The sequence below is a fragment of the Danio rerio genome, chromosome 19 (genome assembly GCF_052040795.2).
Source record: "Danio rerio strain M-AB ecotype USA chromosome 19, GRCz13ab, whole genome shotgun sequence".
In the NCBI taxonomy this organism is placed as follows: Eukaryota; Metazoa; Chordata; class Actinopteri; order Cypriniformes; family Danionidae; genus Danio; species Danio rerio.
The window spans coordinates 13,048,316-13,072,129 of NC_141039.2; the positions used below are offsets into that span (position 1 = coordinate 13,048,316).

Sequence of the window (23,814 nt, forward strand, 5' to 3'; positions counted from 1 at the left end):
GCTCAAACGAGTCCGGTGTGGCCAATGTGCGAAACTTGAGTTCCTGGCGCTTTGTTTGTTGTTACTAGAAAAGATTCAGCTGCGGTAGGAAGTTAACGAGTATTATTTAGAATATGATTATTTATCAAATTATCAATTAATTGTATTTTATTAACGTCTACCCCTACTCCAACCCTAAACCCAACCATCACAGTAATGTAAAAACTGCAATTATGATATGTAATATTCACATTATTTATTAAATTACAATTAAAGTGTAATTTTTTTTGCATCTACCCTCAACAAACCCTCACAGTAATGTAAATAATATATATATATATATATATATATATATATATATATATATATATATATATATATATATATATATATATATATATATATATATATATATTGTTGTACAGTGTCAAAGAAATTAGGCTAAATTGATGTGTGTAGCTGTAACTTATCCCTTCTAAACTTTAGGCTAAGATGATTAAAGCGCGGTTAAGTTGGTTTTGTTTTCGATATTACTTTAGATCCTTTTAGGGTAAGAGGTTTTTGAGTTATTGCCGTCTATCACTAAATGTGTCAGGAATATCGAAAACAAAACCAACTTAACTGCGCTGATAAAGCGGGTGCTTTCTCAGTCAAACGTAACCTATTTTGAATTTATTATCCCTTCTACCTAAAGCAGGAAATTAATGTTTGTTTGTGGCAAACGCCACCAAAATGAACAAAAACTCCACCACATAATTAAAATAAACCGGCAAAAAAAACTCTTGAACAGTTACACGAGCTTCTGTGGTAGCGCTCATTTAGGGATTTGCAGCGCCGTTTACTTTTAACCAATCACACGCGCTGCTGTTGAGTTTAGGATTGAAATAGCCAATCAGAGGCGTTCTGAGTTGACCTCGACTTAAAATGCAGGCCCGTAGCCAGCCTGGATGTTCTTTTTCTCAAAATGTGGACCTTTTTGCAGTTATTCACCCCATTTATAATGTTTAAGATTTAATACTGTATTTTAGCGATGTTTTAAGCACTATTTTAGCTGCATTGGCTTGTTAGATTGTCATCATAATGAAACATTTAATGTACCAAAATATTTCCTAAAGATTTTGAATGAAGAAAAATGAATACTTATTTTTAAAATAAAAATTTATTACATTATAAATCATAAAAAAATTTAAATCTGTTAAAGTTTTACATTAAAAACTGTAGCCCAATGTACCCTTAGCCTACAAACTGGCCAGAACATTCAACTGTCCTCAGTCAGAATTTGGCTATTTGAATTATAAAAAAAAATAAAATATAATAATAATGAAAGAGCCTCATAATTTTTCTATCCTCTCTTGTAAAAAGTACATTTGATTTGATTTGATTGAAATTACATGGATATCAATAATAGCCATAGTAGTTTTCAAATAAATTTGCATATAGCATTTTGCTTGGTCTCAAAGCCTTTTTCAATGGATTAATTTCACTATTCATGATGGCATAGCAGTCAAAATGAGACAAATGAGCTCAATTCTGGTCCTTTGTCATGGAGGGGTGGGTCTTTCAAACCACCCGAACCCCTCCTGGCTAAGGGCCTGAAATGTAGTATTCTGTAATCATTATAGGGGAATGTAACGAATGATATTTAAAAACATTAAAGATAGGGTAAATAGGGTATATGCCGAAGCATGCTAATAGGACTTTTAATTTGCTAGTTATCTGGGTTAAGCGCTTCCGGTGAAAATCTGCGCGTTAAAGGTCTGTTTTCTTTAAAAATCAGCGATCTCCACTGGCTAAATGATATCCGGTATAAAGTGGGTCTCAGATTGTACTAGAAGCACTGCATTAAATTGCATTTTCCCCCGCTACGTCTTAATAATATGAGCATTTATTTTACCCCAGTATATCCATTAGAGCTTCTGCCCTAGCCTGCCGATCCTGACGGACGAGTAAAAGGCCTTTTGTCTCGTTTTACACTTGAACAACTAAATGAATGCCAAAAGTTTATTTAACTGAATGTATTTCAATTACATTACAACATAAATGCTGTAAAAGCTACCGTATAAAATGAAAAAAAAAAAACACAATAACAGGTCACCGGAAGTTTGAGAACAACACTAGCTCGGCATATACCCAATTATATTCATCTGTCTCCATATTCTACTGCATCACAGAATATTACACAGCACCAAAAATGTAAAAATATATATTGAATATATTTAATGTTTTTGTCCACAGCAGACCGCAACTCGCCGTGACGCAAATTCCCGAGTCTGTGCTCCAATGAGGTGAGCCCTCGTCTTCAGCGCTCACCATGACAACTAGACTCACAGTGACATGTCATGTAAAAATTTGCATATGCATTCCTATAAAGCTAGTCGGTTCTCTCTCAGCGTTGTCAGTTCGCTCAGTGTTGCAGTTTGTACTTGACCAAGGTGAGTTCAATACCGACGGTACGAGTGGAGCCACGCCAATCTCACATAGTCCGCTTCGTGAAGCTTCACTCGGGCCCGTCTGTGCTGTAGGTCCTTGTGGTTTGTGTACATAAACGCAACATCGCAAGGAATATTAAGTGTTTGTTGCTCGAAATGTGCCGCCGAGCAACATCCAGTGAATACTGGCACGGCCTGGCGCCCGGTCTTCTCGTGCATTCCCTGGGGCTAGGCGGCCTTTGAGCCCTAGGCAGGGAACAAACAACCCCCGAGGACCCTCAGGGAAACACGGGGGGCCGGTAGTGGGACCTCGCTGCGAGGGTTATGGTGGGTGGGAGCAGCGAGGCCCACTCATCGTCTATTTTAAACTATAGTTTCAAACTTTAGTTTACTATAGTTTGAAATAGACACCATGGTAACTGTTATGATTTAACTTTATGCAAAGAGCTTAGAATGACCAAGAGCAACACTCAATAGAACGTTCCATTGCAACAGCAGCGCCCAGCAACAGCCCCGGATTCCACCATTTTGAAGTGAAAGCGATCGGCTGTCGCGATGGCAAGCAGCTGCTTTGTTTTTAATTAATTTATTAAAAAAGCGCGTTCAAAAGTGTCGATAATGTTGATAAAGTGGCCGCCGCGCCATCTAGTGTCTGTTTCCCAAATTGCACTACACGATCGCCTCTTGGTGATTCTATGCTCTTTGCTCTTTGTCTGACTGTTGTAATGTTTTGCTTTGTTTTTCAGCTAAAGCTGTTGAGCAAAGAAGGACTATTGAAGACATCAGTTGAAGACAACCGCGGGTTATATTAACGAGCTTCATAATGTTTCCAGGCTGTTTTCTGAAAGTTTATGTTGTTTAGATAAGTTTGCAGGTCAAACAAAATAAACTACTCTTTCTAAACACCTGTCTTGTGTTTTATTTGTCCTCTACAGCAATGCACTGTCATAAGTCTGTTGAATGCATTTGTGTGCAACATGGTTTGACAATACAGTAGTCTAACAAATAAATAGTTATGTACCTTCATTAGTCAATACTTGGTGTAGGTAATAAAAAGTTAATCAAATATGTCCTAAGATATAACAGTAATGTTATAGTTGTTAAATAACTGTATTTATTATTATTCTGCATGTTCAAAACCTGCAGATTTACTATATATTTAACATGTCATGAACTTACAGTTATTTAAAAATTTAAAATGGTTTATCAACCTACTGTAGGTTTCAGGTTGAATAGAGCAGATATAGGCTTCTTATATCATACTATTGGTAGTCAGAGTTTTTTAATGACCCAAATCAAGTAAGTCGTCTCTTACTCAAGTACTTTTAGCATGCAAAAGTCAAATTTGAGAATATAAAATACAGTTTCCAACAACAAAATTTTGTCTCTTGAATATGACCAGTTTGGTTGTGAGAAAAAAAGTTAATGTCAAGTTATATATATATATATGTGTGTGTGTGGCTCAGTCTTATAACCAAGCAAACACGTTTCATTTGAGCTAATAAACGTAGTAGCCAATCAGAGACATAGGATTGGTCAACGCTGTGTACGCGTTTTGTTAGTACTCAATACAGTTCTTCAGAATTTAGCAAGTGGTTTGGGAAATAGCTTGGAAATTATATTCATAACTTGCGCACTTTTTTGTCTGTGTAGCCAGATCATGAAATAGAGTCTATTCTCATACACAATAATTACATTTTCATGTAGGTTATTTTATATATTGAAGTCAAATTTATTAGATCCCCTGTTTATTTTTCCCCCAATTTCTGTTTACCGGAGAGATTTTTTAACACATTACTAAACTTAATAGTTTTAATAATCCATCTCTAATAACTGATTTATTTTATCTTTGCCATAATGACAGTAAATAATATTTGACTAGATATTTTTCAAGACACTTCTATACAGCTTAAAGTGATTTTTAAAGGCTTAACTTAGTTAATTAGGTGCTTAGATAGGCAGGTTTGGGTAATTAGGCAAATTATTGTATAATGATGGTTTGTTCTGTAAACTATTGATAAAATGTATAGCTTAAGGGGCTAATAATTTTGAAAATTAAAAAATGCTTTTATTCTAGCCAAAATAAAACAAATAAGACTTTCTCCAGAAAAACTGAAAATATCCTCGCTCTGTTAAACATCTTTTGGGAAATATTTAAAAAAGAAAAAAAAAATCAAAGGAGGGCTAATAATTCTGACTTCAACTGCACACACACACACACACACACACACACACACACACACACACACACACACACACACACACACACACACACACACACACACACACACACACACACACACACACACACATATATAATTTAAGATTACTAGTGTAGCCAAATTATTTCAGAATTAATTTTCATAAATGAGCAAATATCTAGTAACTCCTTTTACATTTCCAACACTGTAAAAATGATAAAATAATGTAATGTATGCATTACTGTTTTTTAACTGATATTACTGTATATACTGTACACATTGAAAGATATTTACTTCATTCCAGCTTTGTTGTTGCTGTTTCACTTTATTATTTGACAGCCAAAAAATGATTATTCAAAAAATGATGTGTATCTGACAGCATTAAGGCGAACAGTGTCTTTATGATTTAATTCATTTGTAACAAAAATAGTATGAATAAAGACGTATGGCTAAATATGAAAATGTCACTTTCCAAACATAACAATCAAATAATAAAATTAAATAAAACACAAACAGACAAACCTTTGTTTCAAATAATAATACAGTAAAGCTGTAAATTAAAGTGGCTCTAATCAGTTTAATAACTGTACATGATTGGCAGTTGCTGTAAATGCATGCCAGCATTAGGATCTGAAAGCATGTGATTAACCGTAGATCTTCTTGCATGTGATAAGGTATTTTGGATAAGCCTGTGTGTCATTAAAGATGACGAATAAAGTCGGGGAGTTGATCTGATCCGTCACGCTGTGGTATCTGAACGGTACGGCTGAATTCTCCTTGAGCGGAGCTGCCTTCATCTCGTGTTTTCCTACAGTGAACTCACCGGTGAGCACTTTGGCTACAAAAATAAACTTGTGCCCATCTGCATTGGGTGGAGAGTAGGTGTCTGACACAGACAGAGAGGCGTTGACCGCAAAATACACACCCTGACCGTATACAGTGGCTGGAAGAGAAAAAAAAAAATTTGAATATTAAAAAATAATTAGTTGAAGTAATTCATTTTATTACATTTTGTTTAATAAACATGTTTGGGGCATTTACACACTTTCAACAACAACAAAAACAGAAAACAGTTTGTCAAATATATGTGTTTTAAAGTGTTAGTTGTTGATAGAGATATGAAAAAGTTAATAGCTGTTTCTCAATATGCGTTCTTCAGCGGTCTTGCGTCCTCGTGTTCTCGTGAACGTCATCATCAGCTGCCTAAGTTCAGTTCCAATACTCAAGTCCGCAAGTACGGAGGACGCGTGAAACTTCCCGGATGTGATCTTGATATCGAGGACTCACTGATGCAGACTTGAGCACCGAACTCGCTCTGGAAGTCCCAGAAGTCATTGCGACTGGAGGGTGGGAAGCGCAGCATTTAATCTAGATTTATTATTAAAGTTCAGAGATTTAACTAATTCACCTCAGAAGTTTTCCTAAATGAAACGGTGAAAGTAAACATTACCATGAATATCTTAATAAAAGGAATAAACACATTAAGGGTGTTTGTTTGCTGAAATTCGTATTGAAATGTATTTTATTTATATTGTGCAGAGTATATTTATATTTATAATGTTTTTATGCAAAGTATATATTTTGAAGAGGGGTAAAAACAATAAATCGTCGTATGAATGCTGTAATGTTTAAATAATTTCCATTTAAAACGCGTGAAGGTCACGTGACCATCAGGAAGAGTGCAGCATCCCATTTCTCAAAGGACGCGTTCTCTACCCTCGCGGTCTCCCGAGTTCGTTCTTCCGAGGACACCTGGCAAGGCCGGTATCCACAAGGACGCAAGTCCGTTCTCTGCGTTCTTGGAATTGAGAAACAGCCATTGTCTCTGTGTGAATTACAAAAGCACAGTTTAGAGAAAAATATTGGACAGTGACGGAAAACATACGTTTTTCTAAAATCTGTTTTCACTTCAATTTTAGTTAAAGATTTAAAGAGCCCCTATTACATGTCATATTTTAGTTTTGGGGTCTCTAACATCAGACTAATATGCATTCAAGGTCAAAAAACACTCTCATTGCCTCATAATATGGATTTATTCATTCATTCATTTTGTTTTCAGCTTAATCTCTTTATTAATCAGGGGTCACCACAGTGGAATGAACCACCAACATGCATTTATTTCTACCTAATTATCCTAACCAGTCCCATATGATTTGTTCGCCGATTCGTTTCTAGACCCCTACTTAGCGCAATGCTAATTGACTGATTGGTCTGATGACATAGTCTGTTGTAAATGGACTGTGTTCTGTTACTTCCCGGTGTGGGAATATAAATGTATATAATCTAATTTCCAATTAACAATAATTTACATATAACTGAAAAGTTATATTCTTTGGTTTTAAATTATATCATTTCATTAACATCCCAGCTAGGAGGGACATTTAACCTTTGGCTTTGTGGCTACAGGCTAAGCCAAAGTGATGCAAATGCTATGGGCAGGTTTTTCGGGTGTTGCTTTTATGCTACAGAAACCCTTGTGTTGATTAACTTGTGAGGTCAGTAGCTGGGCCGGTTCTTAACACATATATGCCAATTTCATGCCGACTTCAATACTTCATTTGCATGCTTAGTTTAGCCATCTCCCTTCCTCCTAAGAACACAATATAGACAGAACAGCTTTGTCTCAAATCAGACTTGTGATAGAACTTGCAGATTGCGGACCTCCAGTAGGCTCTGCAGACACATGGACTTCGTGAAGACGCTGTATGACTGCAGATTAACCAACACGTCTCAATAAAGGAATTCTTCTGCTTGTTTCGAGTCTCCTGGACTGGGTTCTATATCTTCTATTCCATTATGTATTCTTTTTCAACAACAGTTAGGATGTTTAGAGCAGGGGTCACCAAATTTGTTCCTGGAGGGCCGGTGTCCTGCAGATTTTAGCTCCAACCCTAATCAAAATACACCTAAACAAGCTAATCAAGGTCTTACTAGGTATACTTGAAACACCCAGGCAGGTGTGTTGAGGCAAGTTAGAGCTAAACCCTGCATGGACACCGGCTCTCCTTGACCGAGATTGGTGACCCCTGGTTTAGAGTGTGCGCGATAATGACCACTTCATAGTAGGTCATTATCAAAAACCCACAATAGGAGCTTGTTAAATACTTTGTTAGTTTGTTAGTCATTTCTATTAGTTATTTTTGCTATTTGTTGATTTTTAAATGAACTTTTATTTTAGTTACTTCAGTACATTAAGTTAAACAAAATGCAAATGAGACATTTCCATAGCAACTCTCTGAAAAAAGGTTTAATGCATACATGTTAATTGTACGTAATTTTTATTTCAATTCAAGTAACAAACTTGAGTTTAGTTTTGCTTTTTAATCTTTTTAAAAATAAACTTTATCCTTTAATGTTCATACACTGTGTACGGTTGGTGAAAATTAACTAGGTCATATTTAATGGCTATAGGAGTGATTGCTGGAATCAAGACAACAGTAAACATTTAGGGTGCTTTCACACCTGTGGATCGATTCATTTGTTCCAAAACAGGCATTAAAATTGTTACAATGTTGCTCTTTGTTCTTGGTGCGGTTCGCTTTCACATGGCAAAGTTTCTAAATGGATCAAAAGAGCTAAAACAAGTCACGTGTGCGTAAACTCTCCTCACATTGGTAAGAGTTTCACGTTTTTTTTTTTTTTTATTAGAGTCCCGCTCAGCTGTCATGCGTCCTTATTTTAATGTAAGATGATGAACAATAAGACATTATAAGCGAAAAGCTGCGCTTTCAACTTGAATGATGACACCCACAGACATTGTCACCAAGTATAAATCTGAGGTAAGACTTTCTCACACAAAGCAGTTGGCTTATGCATTATAGGCTTTACATTATAAAGAGAAATAACAGATAAATCAAGACTGCTGTTCGGTCAATTTACCTATCGGACAAACAGCTCTCATTAATAGTTAGCATGCTTTCACTTTCGTATTTAACATGAAATCCACATTTACCGGTAGGAATACCTCCCCCCCAACTCATAATTCTCTCTTCATATAGCCGTATTACATATCCTATTCTGGCTCGGATCGTATCGCTTTCTCACTACAATCGATCCGCTCCAGAGTTTGTTTCAATCGAGTCGAGACCACCTCATCCAGGCGATCTCGGACTGACTGTTTTGGCAGGGATCCGAGCATGATTGCTGGATTCACATATGCCAAATGAACCGCGCTAACTGGGGAAACGAGACAGGTTCCAAAACAAAGGTCTAGGTGTAAAAGCACCTCTAGTTTCTGTATTGATAGTACAGTCAATGACCATGAAAGGCAGTATTACCAATATGGACTTCATTAACAATTTTAAATTTTCAGTTACTTTTTAACCACTGTGTATTTTATTTTACATCAAGTAGAAAAAAATGGTTTGAAGCCGCCTTTCCACTGCATACGACAAACGACAAGCGACAGACCGGAAGTCATTCATTTCCAATGGAGAGCAGTCCGGGAGCTGCGTTGAGTTTCGATCATCTCTGTATGCAGAAAATTCGGATCCGAATTGAGCTGCGGTTCCGTTGGAATATTTGAACTCCTGCGACTAGACCGCATGCGACCTGCCGACCGGATATGATGTATTCCAGTGTTGTCCAAGCAGGTCGGTGCGCGTGAGATGAGAAATAAGAGTTTATTTGGTTATTTTTTTAATTATAAAAAGTCTATATTAAACAAAAACTTTACTGTTCATAAATGTAAGTAAGAAAGTAATAAAAATATGTATTTTTAATGTTGTCTCCACATTCCTTCCAATATTTTAGCGGTCCATGAGTTTCTAGTATTCATTCATCCATTAAAGTATGCAACCACACAGAGATTAAAGGCTATTGCTTTTGCAGTCCTTTATTTCGGACACCGTTGAGAATCAGCTTCTCCCCCGTGGTGCACGACAACACTGAAAATACTGTGCGGCTGCCACAAGGGAGCGTATTTCGAAAGTCGTGTCCAAATGTCGTGTGCAGCGGAAAGTCGGCTTTAGGGTTTATGGATTTAGTTGTAGTTAGCTATAACAAGCCTGCTACACATGCACAATCCTTAATCTATTACATGACAGTTATGTACAGTACACTAAAATATTGATTTGAAAACAAAGACACATTTTCTATGAATACATTTGGATAATAAAGGCACATTTATAGACATGAAATTTGGTGATTTGGGTAATTATTGTTGTATTTTGGTTGTTACTATCCTAAATTCCTAACTGTATATGTGAGCAATGCTAACAGCTTTAAATACCATTTTTTCCACAGAAGCTCCTGTTGAAGCCATGAATGCAGATCTCCTTCACGCTGGTTTCACTGGTGCCGTGGTAAAGTGTGCGCTCAAACTGTGGTTCTGAGGTGCTCTGCTCAATACTGGCCTTCTTCAGCCTGTACTGGTCATGCAGGAGTTTGTTCATCAGCTTCTCCACCTGAAAACATAGCAATAGGAACATAATGGACAACTATTTCCCAAAGCAGAATGCAAGTCTTTCAATTCCAAATGTAGATTCCAAACAAACTGTGATAGTAAATATTAGAAACACAAACGTTACAAGTTTTTTTAATGAAATATTTGATAGGCAGACCCCTCCATTAAATGTCTTTTAATTCACCTAGATCTCTGGCAATTTCAACAGAACTGCCTAGTCCACTTAATGCATACATATTAATAAAATAAATAAACTTTTGTTTGTTGGTTGAATTATTTTTTGTGGTGGGGGGTGTTGTTTGTAGGGGGCTGTACTTATTTTAGCCATTGGATTAAACAGCTTAGTTCATATAGATTTGTTTTTACAAATGTGTTAAAGCATCATTTTGGAAAAACAAACTTTTAATGGAGAGACAGAAGTCTCTCAGATCTGATTATAACATATCTACATTTGCATTCAGAAGATTAACAAATTACATATGAGGCAAGTAAGGGACGTGCAAGTAAGAAAAGGGTAACAGAAATCTCAATGGCTTCCATGTTGAATCATACCTTGATGATTCTGATTTTGTTGTGGTTGTCTTGAAGTGTGTCATAAAATTCTTTGACCACATCCTGAAATTCATCAGAATTTACATCCACTGTAGACACTTCAGGCATGCTGGACAGCAGACTGTAATCTTCATCTGAAAAAAAAACTTAATTAGCTAAATATACAAGTGACCCTGGACCATAAAATCATTGCACTGGTTTATTGCACTTTTATTTTTATGACATTTTGCAAATTTTATTCCAAAAGTTTATCAAACCTTAGTTTGTGATTAGCATTATGCATTGGTAAGAAATTAATTTAGACGAATTCAATTTTTGAGCTGAATATTCTATTTCAACAAACCGTATATCAATGAAATGATTAATCATTCATATTTCTAATGTATAAATATTCAATCAAAACAAATCACCCATATAACTGGTTTTGTGGTGTAGGATCACATTTAGACCATTTATATGAGACATTTCAATGTAATATTAATTTAGCTTGATTACTCGCCAATGCAAATCTCATTTGTTCAAGTTGGTCACTTAAATTCACTTCGATGACCAACAGAATGCTGTCTGTCGGGTGTAAAAGTGACCTCATTGTGAATTCACACTGATAATGCAAAAATTGCACTGAAATGCTGTGATTGCAACTAGACAATGAATGCTACAATAGTTATCACATCCAAAAATCAGACAAAAACATAAAAAAAATCGTAGCACTATTAATTAAAAAATGTAAAAGGAGTTGGACTCAATTGATAACTAGGTCTTATATCAACTGATTATGTTATAAATAGACATGACCTCCATTGACATAATTTTTTTACGACATCATTTTTGCATAAAAATGTATGTCAACAACATTTTAGCTGATTGTGCAGCCTGTCATGCCATCTAATATCTGTTGGGAAGCTTAGCTTCTTTTAAGCTTTCTGATAGTTGCCGAATAGGTGACTTGTACCATTTTCTAGTGATGAATTGGAAGAAATTGTTGAAATCCACTTCTGTAAAAGCAACAGTGGAAATAGCACACATTTACAAGTAACATTTATAGCAACACCGTCATTTACACTCTACATCAGCTGTCAAAGTTTATATTAAGACATTTACTTTTAAAACATTTAATTACAGAATCTAAAACTTAAGAGATTTAGATTGTGTTTATGCATCATTAAAAATAATCAGTGGCATGAAATGCTCTTAAAATGACAATAATATTCCATATTGCAATAATCACTGAGACAATATTTTGTACAGCACAAAATTCTTTATTGTGGCAGGCCTACTGAAAGATGTGGATTGTACTTATCACAAGATGAAATAATTTTAGAAATCTATACTCCACCTGATTTAGAAAACCAACAAATAATAACCCACATTTGAATCACAAATAAACTTAAATGTAAAAGACACTTATATTGTACAATTTAGATTCAAAGGGTTTTATTATTGATTTATGTGATTTTTGCTATCTATTTTTGAAAAGTTGATGAGCAATTCTATATAAATGTCAACCTTCTAATGTTAACATAGACTTTCTCTGTGGATTTATGTTTTGAGTTTTTACTGCAAATGTCACATACATTGCGCTGGAATTGCTCTTATATGCGTTTTCTTGATGCATTTTGTAAAATGTTTTCCTTTGAGTCACATTTTCAGCACATGAACTCTATAGGAAGAAAGCGTTTGGGTTCTTTTGATTCTTTCTTTTGATTTGACTTCAAGGCTGGACTACTGTAATGCTCTATTTGCTGGCTGCCCAGCATCCTCTATTAACAAACTTCAATTAATACAAAATGCAGCTGCCAGAGTTCTGAACAGGTCTAGAAAATATGATCATATCACCCCAATTTTATCCTCCTTACACTGGCTGCCTGTTAAGTTTCGTATTGAATTTAAAATATTACTTCTCACCTATAAAGCTCTAAATAATCTAGCTCCTGTTTATCTAACCAACCTTCTGTCTCGCTACAATCCAACTCGCTCTTTAAGATCTCAAAACTCAGGGCTTCTGGTAGTACCTAGAATAGCAAAATCGAGTAAAGGAGGTCGAGCCTTCTCTTTCATGGCTCCAACACTCTGGAATAGCCTTCCTGATAACGTCCGAGGCTCAGACACACTCTCCCAGTTCAAAACTAGATTAAAGACCTATCTGTTTAGTAAAGCATACACTCAATGCATCACCTAGCGGGTTCCACACAGGCTTCTGCATCTTGCTTATATACACTATGAACAGCAGCTACGCTAATTATTCTCTTTATTCTCTATTTTCACCTGGGGATACTCATCCCGAGGTCCTCAGATTATGCAGAGTCACTGATTGGATCCAAGACCAGCGACGAGATGATCCCAAGGTTTCCATATCCGGGACCAGGCCATATCCTGAGCTGCTCCTGCGCTGATGGTCATGGGGAGTGGAGAACATGAGTCTGATTCCAGCGACGCTCCAGGGACAGACGAGTCTTCGCTGAGGCCATCTTCCAGCCTCCACCACGGTGACTGAAGCTCTGTACAAGACTTTTGGCAAGCGGAGAAATTAAAATGGTCGTGCCCAACTGAGTCTGGTTCTCTCAAGGTTTTTTTTCTTCACTCCCATCAGGTGAAGTTTTTTCCCTCTCCGCTGTCGCCACTGGCTCGCATGGTTCAGGATTGGTAGAGCTACGCATCGATGAATTTGCTTTTCAGTGTTTGAACTCTTAGTAATGATTAAATCACACTGAACTGAGCTAACCTGAACTGAACTGAACTTAAACACTAAAACCTGAACCACACTGTTCCAGTTACTATGACCATTTATGTGAAGCTGCTTTGACACAATCTACATTGTAAAAGCGCTATACAAATAAAGCTGAATTGAATTGATTCAGGCTGTTAAAATCTCTTGTGCTTTTACCTATTAAACTGCATTGGCACAGCCTAGCAACCATTTACAATACCCTAGCAGCTACATCAACACATATTTGTCCATTTCTTAGCACTCCATTGCTTTTGGGCAGAACGGTAATGCATTTTACCCCATCAATTTGCCACGGCAAACCTCACACACACTTTCTTTAGGAAATGTACAATTTAGTTATTATTATTATCATTATTATAATGAACAGATTAAACTATTCATTCACTAAATTGGACTTTTACAGATAAAAAAATTCCTTTTTTAATGAATTTTTAAATAATTAAGCTGAATTCCTACCTGCACCGTCTGTGTACAAGTCCTCTGTGCTCATCATTTTTCGTTTAATAGGCACAGATTTCCCAGATGCCAAACTGTGCTCTTCCATCTTCTCTAAGTCAATGCTGTATGGCTGATTGTTGAATAAAATATCAATCTTCTTCTGCTTCAGCTTCCAAGCATTCTCTATGAATACTGTGGCCTCGGGCGAGTACGGTGTGCCCTTAGAAGAGCCCTGCTCATACCACACCCACTGAACAGACTTAGCAATGCCAGCATCACTCATCATGTGCTCTGTTCGTCTCAGGACGTCCTTCAGGTCAGGAACGGCCACAGAGACGTACTCTTTAAAGCCAGAGAGGATGGCGGTGGTGCCCTGGATGTTGATTTCCACAGCATGCTTCCTTTTAATGAGATCTATGCATCTCTTCTGAAACGAGGAAAGTTTCCGGAGGATTTTGTTCTCAATTTTTTCCTCACACTGTCTTAGTCCCACCTTCTTGCCCAATGCAATATCAACCCTTACAAGATCATGGTTGTAGTTTGCGTATACAAATATCTCAGCGGTGTTGGATAATCTAATGGCTTCCTCCATTGACATTTTAAATGCCATCTCCAGCTGTTTGTTCTCCTCCCTTGGTACGGAGTCCCTCTTGGAAAGTTCTAAAGCTTTCTGGATGTCATCATTGTCCTTTCTTTGGTTGATCTCCATTGATAACTGAATCGCCAACAAGAGGCTCGCATCTTCGTCAAGGTTGCAGACATTCGTAGGTGCCGAGGAGCTCGGGAGGTCAAGCGTCTGCAGGGGTTGGGGTTGATCGTCCGAGTCGGAGTTCACTTCTATAATTTCTTCACTTGGGTCGGAATAGATATCTTGAGTATCAGTGTTTGTGGATTCTGAACTTGAAGGAGCGGGGTTGAAATCACTCCCAATCACTGCCAGAATCTTCTTAGCTTCTTCAATACGAGCTGAGAAAACATACCAGCAAACATTAGAATCAACATATTAGTTGCCAGTAGTTTAAAAACAAACAACAAAAAAACAAAAAGCTAAATTTTTTATTTGGCGAAGAAACTTTAATCTTCCAAGGTAAAAAACTAAAGGAACACTCACTTTACTTGAAAATACCCTTGTACAACTCGCCCAGAGTGAAACAGTTGAGTTTTACCATTTTTAAACCCATTCAGCCGATCTCTGGGTCTGGCGGGAGCACTTTTAGCTTAGCTTAGCTTAGCATAGACTACTGAATCGTATTAGACCATTAGCATCTCACTCAAAAATGACCAAAATATGGTGAAAATAGTCCCCAGCTAGGTAACTGTGCAAGCAGATGGTCACATTGCTTATATTGATGGAGGTCAGATCATTTTCAGGCACTGTGTGATATCATTACACCTGCTGTAGCCATGGTACGGCAGCAAAGTCCTTTGATTATTATGCTGGATTGGGAGTATAGGTCCAATTTATTGAAAGAAAATCGCAACTTTAGGAAACAATGTAACTACAGAAAAGTCAAGCATTAAAAAGGAAAATTATTTAAACTCTGGTCATTTTTGAGTGAGATGCTAATGGTCTAATCTAATTTAATTAACTATGCTAAGCTAAAAGTGCTCCCGCAAAACTTTGAGATTGTAATAATGGATTCAAAAATGGTAAAACTCAAGTGTTTAAAGGTCCCATGAAATTAAAATGTGTTTTTAGAGGCTAGTGTCAGTATGTTAAGTTAGGTTTGAGGTTATATATAAGCAAGTGTGCTACAAAACAGTAGCATAATCTGTATTTAGAAGATATAAACCTGATACTGAATAAACATCTAAACCTTCCGGTTTGTTACTTCAAAGTAAATGGATCAACAGTTTTTTTCATTTGACTTCATACTTCAGTTTCTCATCAAGTCTTGACTAATCAAATGCTCTCTAGAATTTGACATGTCGCGCCCCTGTTAAGACACTTCTAGTTTGCTTTTCATTTGATGCTCTTGAGCTCAACCACTCTTACTAGCAGAGCTGTGATAAAACAAATGCAATTGGCTGTTTAATAAAAGGGATGGAGCCACTCAATGCTATATCTCTATCTATACTTTAAAATGGATCTTGTTTGGGGCTGTGATGTTTTCATGATTCTGTATTTATTGAATTCTTTATTTACAGTTATATTAAAATGTGTAGAATGAATCAGGGATATCTTCTGTAATGACCTGATGCATGTGCATCAGTAGCGCCATTCGGTACACCAGCAGTGAATTCCTGAATGGAATTTGCAGAGGAACTCTTCTGGAAGTTCTGACAGGGTGTCATTTTCCATGCCAGCTCCAAAATATCCTGTGGAAAACACAAGCGCAATTAACTGTAAAGGATCACTGATTATCTGAGTTACATCAAGATGAAGAACAAGGCTGGAAACATTACTTTATCTTCTAGAGGCTCCCAGTGCACTTTGGTCATGTCTATATAGACCTCAAACTTGGCTGTCATCTCTGCCAGTATGCTGGTACCTTCATCGTCTAGCAAGAAGCGGGAAATGCCAGGGTGTTTGACTACAATGCTCCTTGTAAATACTGAGCCGATGATAGCACTTAGCAGTTCTGCCGCTGACTGGCAAACATTTGCATCTCCTTGAATCTGCCAATGAAATTAAGAAATTACAAACAAACAAATATATAAAAAAAGTGTAAGCAGTTACAGAAAACATTTAAAGACAATCATAATACTAGGCACGGGACAAAAACGTTTACAAAGTATACCGCAGTTAGGAAAAGTCAAGGTTTTAAAAAAACGGCATAATTTTCTGCTATACTGCTCCTACTGTATATGTAAGATATTATTATTAATTTTATGTTTTTTGTTTGAGTTTGTTTTTAGGACAGCAGTATCTCCAGCAGAAAAAATATCCAAAGATGCTGTATTAAATGGCAAAGAAATCTGTGTTTTGGTACCTAATGAAAACAGCAGAAGTCAGTGATTCATTTGAATTATTTAGCGTGACATGTTTACTGCTCCAACATATTTAAAGTTTTTTAAAACTAAAATATATGTGTTCAAAGGGTAAAAAAGTATTTGTTTTTACTCAGTCATTTAAAAAGATTAGATTTCAGTAATCACAATACCGTGAAACAATGACAATGTTATCCAAGGTTACCATACCGTCAGAATCTTATACCGGCCCATGCCCACCTAATACAATCCAAAAAGGGACTTGTATTGCAAATGTGAGATTGAGTAACCAAAATTGCAATTTTTTTTTTAATCCTGTAAACACGTCTTGAACATAGAAGAGCAGCTATTTGTTTTTAAAAGTATTAAAAATAAAATTAAAATTAAAAAGGACATTGTACTTTATCAATAAGGGCTGTGCAATATGACAATATATTGCATTTTATATAGACAAATTTAAAAGTTTATTGCTTCAAATTTAGCTTTATCATTTGTTTTGTGGCATCACAAAATATTTTATGGTAATAACCTTTCATAATTCACATGAGCACAATTTTACATGGAATTACGAGGATGCTGACAGAAACATGAATAACAGCATCATAAGAAAGTTGCAATTTTAAAAGTACAATGTTTAAATTTTGCATTTCATTTAGTGATGTTTTATTTTTACGTTGGACATGTAATCAGTTTTAGAAAAGCGTTTTATATTTCATTAATATTTTGTTTATATTTCTACATTTTTTAATCAATCGTTCTCCCTGAAGTGAGAAATATGACACATTAAATACATTTTTGAGTATATATTTTCAAATGTCAAAAAGAAATAGTCCTTTACATCTCAATATACGGTATCTAAACTACTAATTGATTGAATTTACAGAAAGGGTGCTATCTTGTGACGTATGCCATTATCAAGATATGATATGACTTAAATCATCATATGAGATTGTCATATCGGCCAGCCCTAATTGAAAAGTAATAATTTTGAACTTTTAGCCAAGAGATGCCCAAACTAAGGCTCGTGGGCCAAAGTTGGCCTATAGTAACTTTTGATTTGACCCACCATCCCATCCAAGAGAGTGATGGTGAGGGTTAAGTGCCTTTAAAAATAATTGTCATTTCTAACTTAACATAACCTTTTTTTTCTTTGTTTGCTTTTAATGCTCAGCTATAAAAAATAAAAATAAGCAAACTGAAATTAAATGTTTCAATGAAATCTATCTGTAGATGAATCTGATTTAAAAAAATTGAAATACAGAAGACAATGTATTTCAATTGGTTTCAATTTCAATTTCAATTGGAAAACATTGGTGAGCAAATCAAGGCAAAAACAAGTGCTCCACTGAACTCTATTCTATTAGAAACAGGATTTATTCATTTTCCTTCGGCTTAGTCTCTTTATTCATCAGGGGTTGCCACAGCGGAATGAATCAACAACTTATCCAGCATATGTTTTACACAGCGGATGTACTTCCAGCTGCAACCCAGTACTGGAAAATAACCATACACACTTATTCGCACACATACACTACAGCTAATTAAGGGCGTATTCACACTATATACAGTTGCCTTGAACCGGGTAAAAACACGCTTGTACCCCTCCCGTCTCCCCCGACGGCCTACACTCACATTACATTTGGGCACAGTGGAGATTTCTTTAGTTATGTCGTTTGGGATGTGGTGACACGCAGTCAAATATTTTGCCAAACAGATCAGCCACTTTTGACGCTCAAAAACAATCATAAAGTCCTCGGCTGCAGGAATTATGAGGTTTGCTAAAGGTGTAGCTGTTGTGCAGTGAAGGGTTTGTGTCTTTAATAATCTACAACTCAATCCTCGTCTTCAGTTTCGGGCTCAGGCATGTTTTGCACTTACACTATAAGCGTACCGTGCCAAAGCCCAAGTGAACCGCGCTCTAGCACACCTCTTCCAACCAGGCCAGGGCTGGCCAAGTGAACCGTGCCTGAGTCCGATTTAGTGCACTCAAACTTCTCAAACGATCCAGGAAACGAGCCTAGGCACGGTTTGGATATCATAGTGTGAGTAGGCCCTTAGATTATCCAATTCACCTATAGCGCATGTCTTTAGGCTTGTGGGAGAAAAACCAGAGCACCTGAAGGAAACCCACACAAACATTGGGAGAACATGCAAACTCCACACAGAAATGCCAACTGACCCAGCCGGGACCGAATCAGTAACCTTCTTGCTGTGAGACGACAGTGCTAACCACTAAGCAACCGTATCGCCCAAAAATGGGACTGTTTTTGTATTTAATATTATAAGTTTATTATAAAATGTAAAAAATATATACTGCATTAGTAAATATAAAGCAATGTTTTCTAGTTATAGTTTTTTTAGTTTTTATACAAATTACTATACATGGTAATAAAGTTTAGTATATTTCCTTCAGCCCACCACGCTCAAGAAAGTTTGGATTTTGGCCGTTTATAAGAAAAAGATTGGGCACCCCTGATTTAGCCTTACCCTAATACTAACCCCAATCCTAACCGTTAAACAAAATCTTAATTATATAACAGCAAATGAAAGTAAAATCAGTAACTAACACTCAATCCATCTCCGCTCTCCAGCGGGAATAAGATGACCTCTCCCATATCTGCTAGTAGATCCTGATGATGAAGTTGCAGGAATTTGAGCATTCCTGGCTGCATAGACAAGACAGTCTCCTTCTGGTGTGGTGTGCTGAGAAACTCAACAATCTTCCCCTTGTTATCCTTCTCCATTCCTGCTAAGGTGACTACATTTATCCTGCCAGCATCTTCAGATACTGTAGTGCTACAAAAGTCCAGAGACGTCAGAAAGTCAGACCACTCCTCTGAGAAGATCGCGCTCTTGTATTCATTGGCCACTGGCACGGTAAACTCTGATATCCTTAACTTTAACAGATCATGGGTCTGTCGGGCTGTGTCACGGGATGAAGACGTTACAGTGACCGTACAATCAGACACACTGTAGATTGAAGGAAAATCTTTCAGGGATGAATCTAGTCTCTTTTTAACATCCTCCCTTCCAAGAAAATCAGCTTTGAGTTTGTCATATGTCTGATGATCCTGCACAACACCAGTCAGGAATTCTAGAACTTTGTTTTTAAGTCTTTCGACCTCAATTTGATCAGGACCTTTGATTTGAACACCATCTTTTGCTAGGCTGACATCAAACTGAGGATGAGCCTTCGTGAGATCCTCAGTCAGTTTACTTAATCGGAGTAAGTTATGTTTAGCGGCGTCAGGCACAGGTACGAAGCTGACACATTCTTTCTGGATTAATGGCTCAGCAGCAGTTGCAGGAGTTAAGTTTGGTATAACTGGGATGATGTTCGTCTGTGCATTAGCTTGTCCTAAACTAGTGCTATCCATTGGGTGAGAGACAGTAGGACTTTGAGATGAAACCGGCTCTGTAAGGTTCATCCCATCCATCAGTGTACTCTGTCCATCTTGAGATGCAGCAGACGCCTGACCCACCACAGCATGCAGGAAGTCAAAATATGGCTCGACAACTAAATCCCTATCCTCCAAATTATGAGATTTCTGGAGAACACGATCCACAGCTGTGAATGAGAAGATCTCAAATGAGATTCAGAAACGAAATAACTTCAAGTGTCTGAAGAAAAACATCTACATTTCAGCTTACTTTTTACATCCTTGAAAGAAACTTTAGCGCGTCCGTCAGACAGCATGCTGACTGCAACAACATCAGCCCCTCCAGAGCGTATACTGCCAAAGTAGAGCTCCAGCACATCTTCTGTTTGAGTAGACAGATTGGAAACCAAAATGGAGTCTGTAGCTACAACCTGCTCCAAAGAGACCTTTGCTCCATGTAGACTCTTCTTGGAAACGTCGTCACTTAGAGTCTGAAAATCTATGAAACAACACAGACAATGATGAAGTAAATAATAACACTCGTGTATCACAGGCAGGGGTGTAAAGTAGGCATTTGCACATACTCCAGTTACTGTATGATTAGTTTTTCTCAGGAATTGTCATTTATTAAGTAGTTTTAAAGATGTGTGCTTTTACTTTCCCTTGAGTACATTTTTTGTGTTTTATCGATACTTTTACTCCACTACTTTCCTTCAACATTCAGTCGCTACTTTATTTATTTCTGTCTATGGGGATTGCCTGAGTAAAAATCTAGTCCTGTGATTCCTGTCCAATCAGATCGCACATAGAAAGTAAGTCACATCGTACTGAACTACCTCAAGACACGGGCACTTTATAAATACAGCAAACAAAAAAAAAAGTTAAACCGTGATTCATACGGATCACAAACCCACGGTTCGGAACAAACGTGACCCACGGATTAATACTTTTTTTTTTACTGGTGGATTAATCCTGAATTTGGAACAATTGCAGAGAGATCGCCTCTCATGTCATTAAACTCACATGTATGAAAGCATTTAGGCTTTCCTGTAAAGTGTAATAATGTTGTATAATAATGATGAAGTTGTGGTGGGTTATTTGAGATGTGGTGGGTTTCTTAGGTTATTAAAGGTGTTTTCTGTCACTACTTGTTTAGCCTGCATTAATGCATTCATTATAAGCTACAGGAATAATAAATAAAAGATGGAGATCTCAACACGTAACATGCATTATAAATGATGGTGATTTGCATATGTTTATAAACACTTCAAATCGCTGCATTAAAATCTGTATTTGAAAAACGCAAAAATCAAGAAAGAGATTGAGTTTTTATTCTTTTGAGTTATTTATAAAGTTACAGTCAAAGAAAACGGAAGTACTGGGAGAACAGTTCATAGTTTAGATAAAACCACTGATGTTTATGGTAAAGGTTAAAATCTGTGCTCAAAAATGAAAGTTGTAGGCAGCAATTACATTATGTAACCAATAGGTGGCGAGAACCAGCCATCAAAAATATGCCACTGAATAATTCTTTAAAAATGACACATCTAGCAATGAAAGTTTTATGAGTGAATAACTGAATTTGTTGAAAATGAGACGAAAAATAAATGTGGGTTGTACAAATTGTAATGTTAGTTTTCTACATTTAGCGTTATCAGCAACACTATTTGTAACAGTGAATATTTTACAGTACTGAATATGTTACAATTTATTTTTCTTCAGATGATTATTTCTTTATTTCATTTTTTAAATAAAATGACAGGTATTAAGTTCTATTTGATAAAACCAAAAGTGTCGTGCATTACTGTTTTTGTGATAAATAGAAAGAAAATTAAATTTGTCTCCTCCTCTTTTGGCTGATCTGAAAAATGGTCCAGTCCGTGATTAAAAAAACATTATGCGAGTTTAACCGTGAAATTTGTGATCCACTACACCACTAGGTAGAAAGCATCGAAAATGTTCAAGAATATCCAAAATCTTTACACGCAATGATTGAGAGACTGTTTAGATTGCATGTGATGATGAGCAGATGACGGTTGTTTATTGTATGATGACTGAAATTGCCAAATGGCCTTCAAAAATGATTAAACGTACCACAGAATCTTACGTTGTCACACACACAAATTGCATCAAGGCGCATGAGCCATTCACAGCGTAATACTCACTACTCAATACTGAATACTTTTAAAAAGGTTACTTTTTACTCATACTTTGAGTGATATTTACAACAGATTTTACTGTACTTGCACTACATTTTTAGGAAAGTAATGGTACTTTTACCGCTGTAATGAAATCTCTGTCTTGTTTTGCAATAATCCATGTCTTTACAGGCGATTTGGTGGAATAAACAATCATATCATTAACATCTATATACACAGCAGCGGTGAATACAAACGAACAAAAAAATAGATTATACAGTATGTACCGCCCCAATGACAGGCAAATATTTTTAAATTCAGTAGAAAACTCAGCCCTCTTCATGATATAAGAATTATGCCAAACATATATGGTTATTTTCTATTTGCCCTCCTTTGAAATATGGTCCAAATCACAAAAATTTGAAGTTTCCTCTGTCTCCTGCCCTCCATCTGAATTTTGCGTGTGACCAGAACGTTACTGAAAACAACCTAAATAATTTTTCTAAGTCATTTTTAGAGAGCATATGAAGTAATTTATACAAAGTTCCTACAGAATCCCTAGCTGAGGATCGATGAATTAAATGATTAGTACAGCATCAGTATATTTATTACGCTATCTGTTAAATTTTAATTTCTTCTTGCTCAAGTTTAAAATTGATTTCATATAAACAAAACACATGAACTTCACAAAAAAAGAATTGTCTTTGTGTAAATGTGTGCATTGCTGATGCACCAATCAGCTACTAACCTTTAGATGGACGTTTTTTTAGGTGTATCAGAACCAGGTCTTTGTTCGGCGATGGGTACAAGGTGAATTCTGTTTCTAAATCTAGTCTAGTAATGTTTTCCACAAAGAGTTCTACATAGTCCATGGGAGTGTCTGGATTGAGGCCTCTTAGCAACAGTTTTCCAGGGTCCTTAGGTGGTTTCCTCCGCAGTGTCAACGTGGTATTGTGGAGACTGTGGCTCTTGGAGCTAACACTCACAGCAGCTGGTGTAAGAGAAACAAGTGTTTTGATCAGGTTTTGCGATTGTTTTTTCGAATCTAATGTAATCTTTCGTTGGTTTTATTGTTGAAAGCTAATTGAAATTAATTTTTTTAATTAAATACTGTAAGTTAATCAGATTTAGTTTAAATGTACATACCTAATGGATAGATGACAATGCAGAGACTTTGGTTAGCAAATCAAAGCAAAGGCAGATTCTGCTTGACTACTGTGTTTTCAGCATTGAACTCCACTGTTATGTTTTAATTTTATGTATCATTTTATAAAGTGGACTGGATTATTTAATTTGATTAGCAATGCTTTTATTTATTTTTAAATATAATGAGTATAAATTAGGAAATTACCCATGGCAACTTTAATGTGATCATATAGACCTTTTTCATGGCTGCTGCATGGAGGGCGCCATAGCGACCAGCGTCTTCTGGTAGAATGCTAAAAACTTCCGTTTACAGCATGTACAACTGGTAATTTGCGCTCCGAAAATGGGTTTCAATGACTTTTTAATAGATAACAGAGTATTTTTGTGAAACACAACTTAGAAATGTGTCTGTTAAAGCCATTATAATCTGTCACATGTGGTTCAAGCGAGTCAGAAATACGAGAAAAACGTTCTCCTAGTTCACGTGT

The 23,814-nt window shown here is 36.5% G+C and overlaps 1 protein-coding gene across 9 annotated transcripts in view; it reads right to left on the reverse strand.

Moving 5' to 3' along the window:
* Positions 1 to 4,914: 4,914 nt before the first annotated feature.
* parp10 (poly(ADP-ribose) polymerase family member 10) overlaps positions 4,915 to 23,814 on the reverse strand; it is a 67,992-nt gene continuing 49,092 nt past the window's right edge. For all 9 annotated transcript variants that reach the window (XM_087295491.2, XM_087295490.2, XM_087295488.2 and 6 more), the window contains 9 exons: positions 22,929 to 23,171; positions 20,314 to 20,541; positions 19,230 to 20,230; positions 16,138 to 16,350; positions 15,927 to 16,050; positions 13,750 to 14,697; positions 10,566 to 10,699; positions 9,840 to 10,014; positions 4,915 to 5,552 (listed from right to left, as the gene is read on the reverse strand). In XM_087295491.2, the coding sequence (XP_087151617.2) occupies positions 5,254 to 5,552; positions 9,840 to 10,014; positions 10,566 to 10,699; positions 13,750 to 14,697; positions 15,927 to 16,050; positions 16,138 to 16,350; positions 19,230 to 20,230; positions 20,314 to 20,541; positions 22,929 to 23,171 (3,365 nt within the window). In that variant the 3' untranslated portion in view covers positions 4,915 to 5,253. The remainder of the gene's footprint in view (positions 5,553 to 9,839; positions 10,015 to 10,565; positions 10,700 to 13,749; positions 14,698 to 15,926; positions 16,051 to 16,137; positions 16,351 to 19,229; positions 20,231 to 20,313; positions 20,542 to 22,928; positions 23,172 to 23,814) is intronic.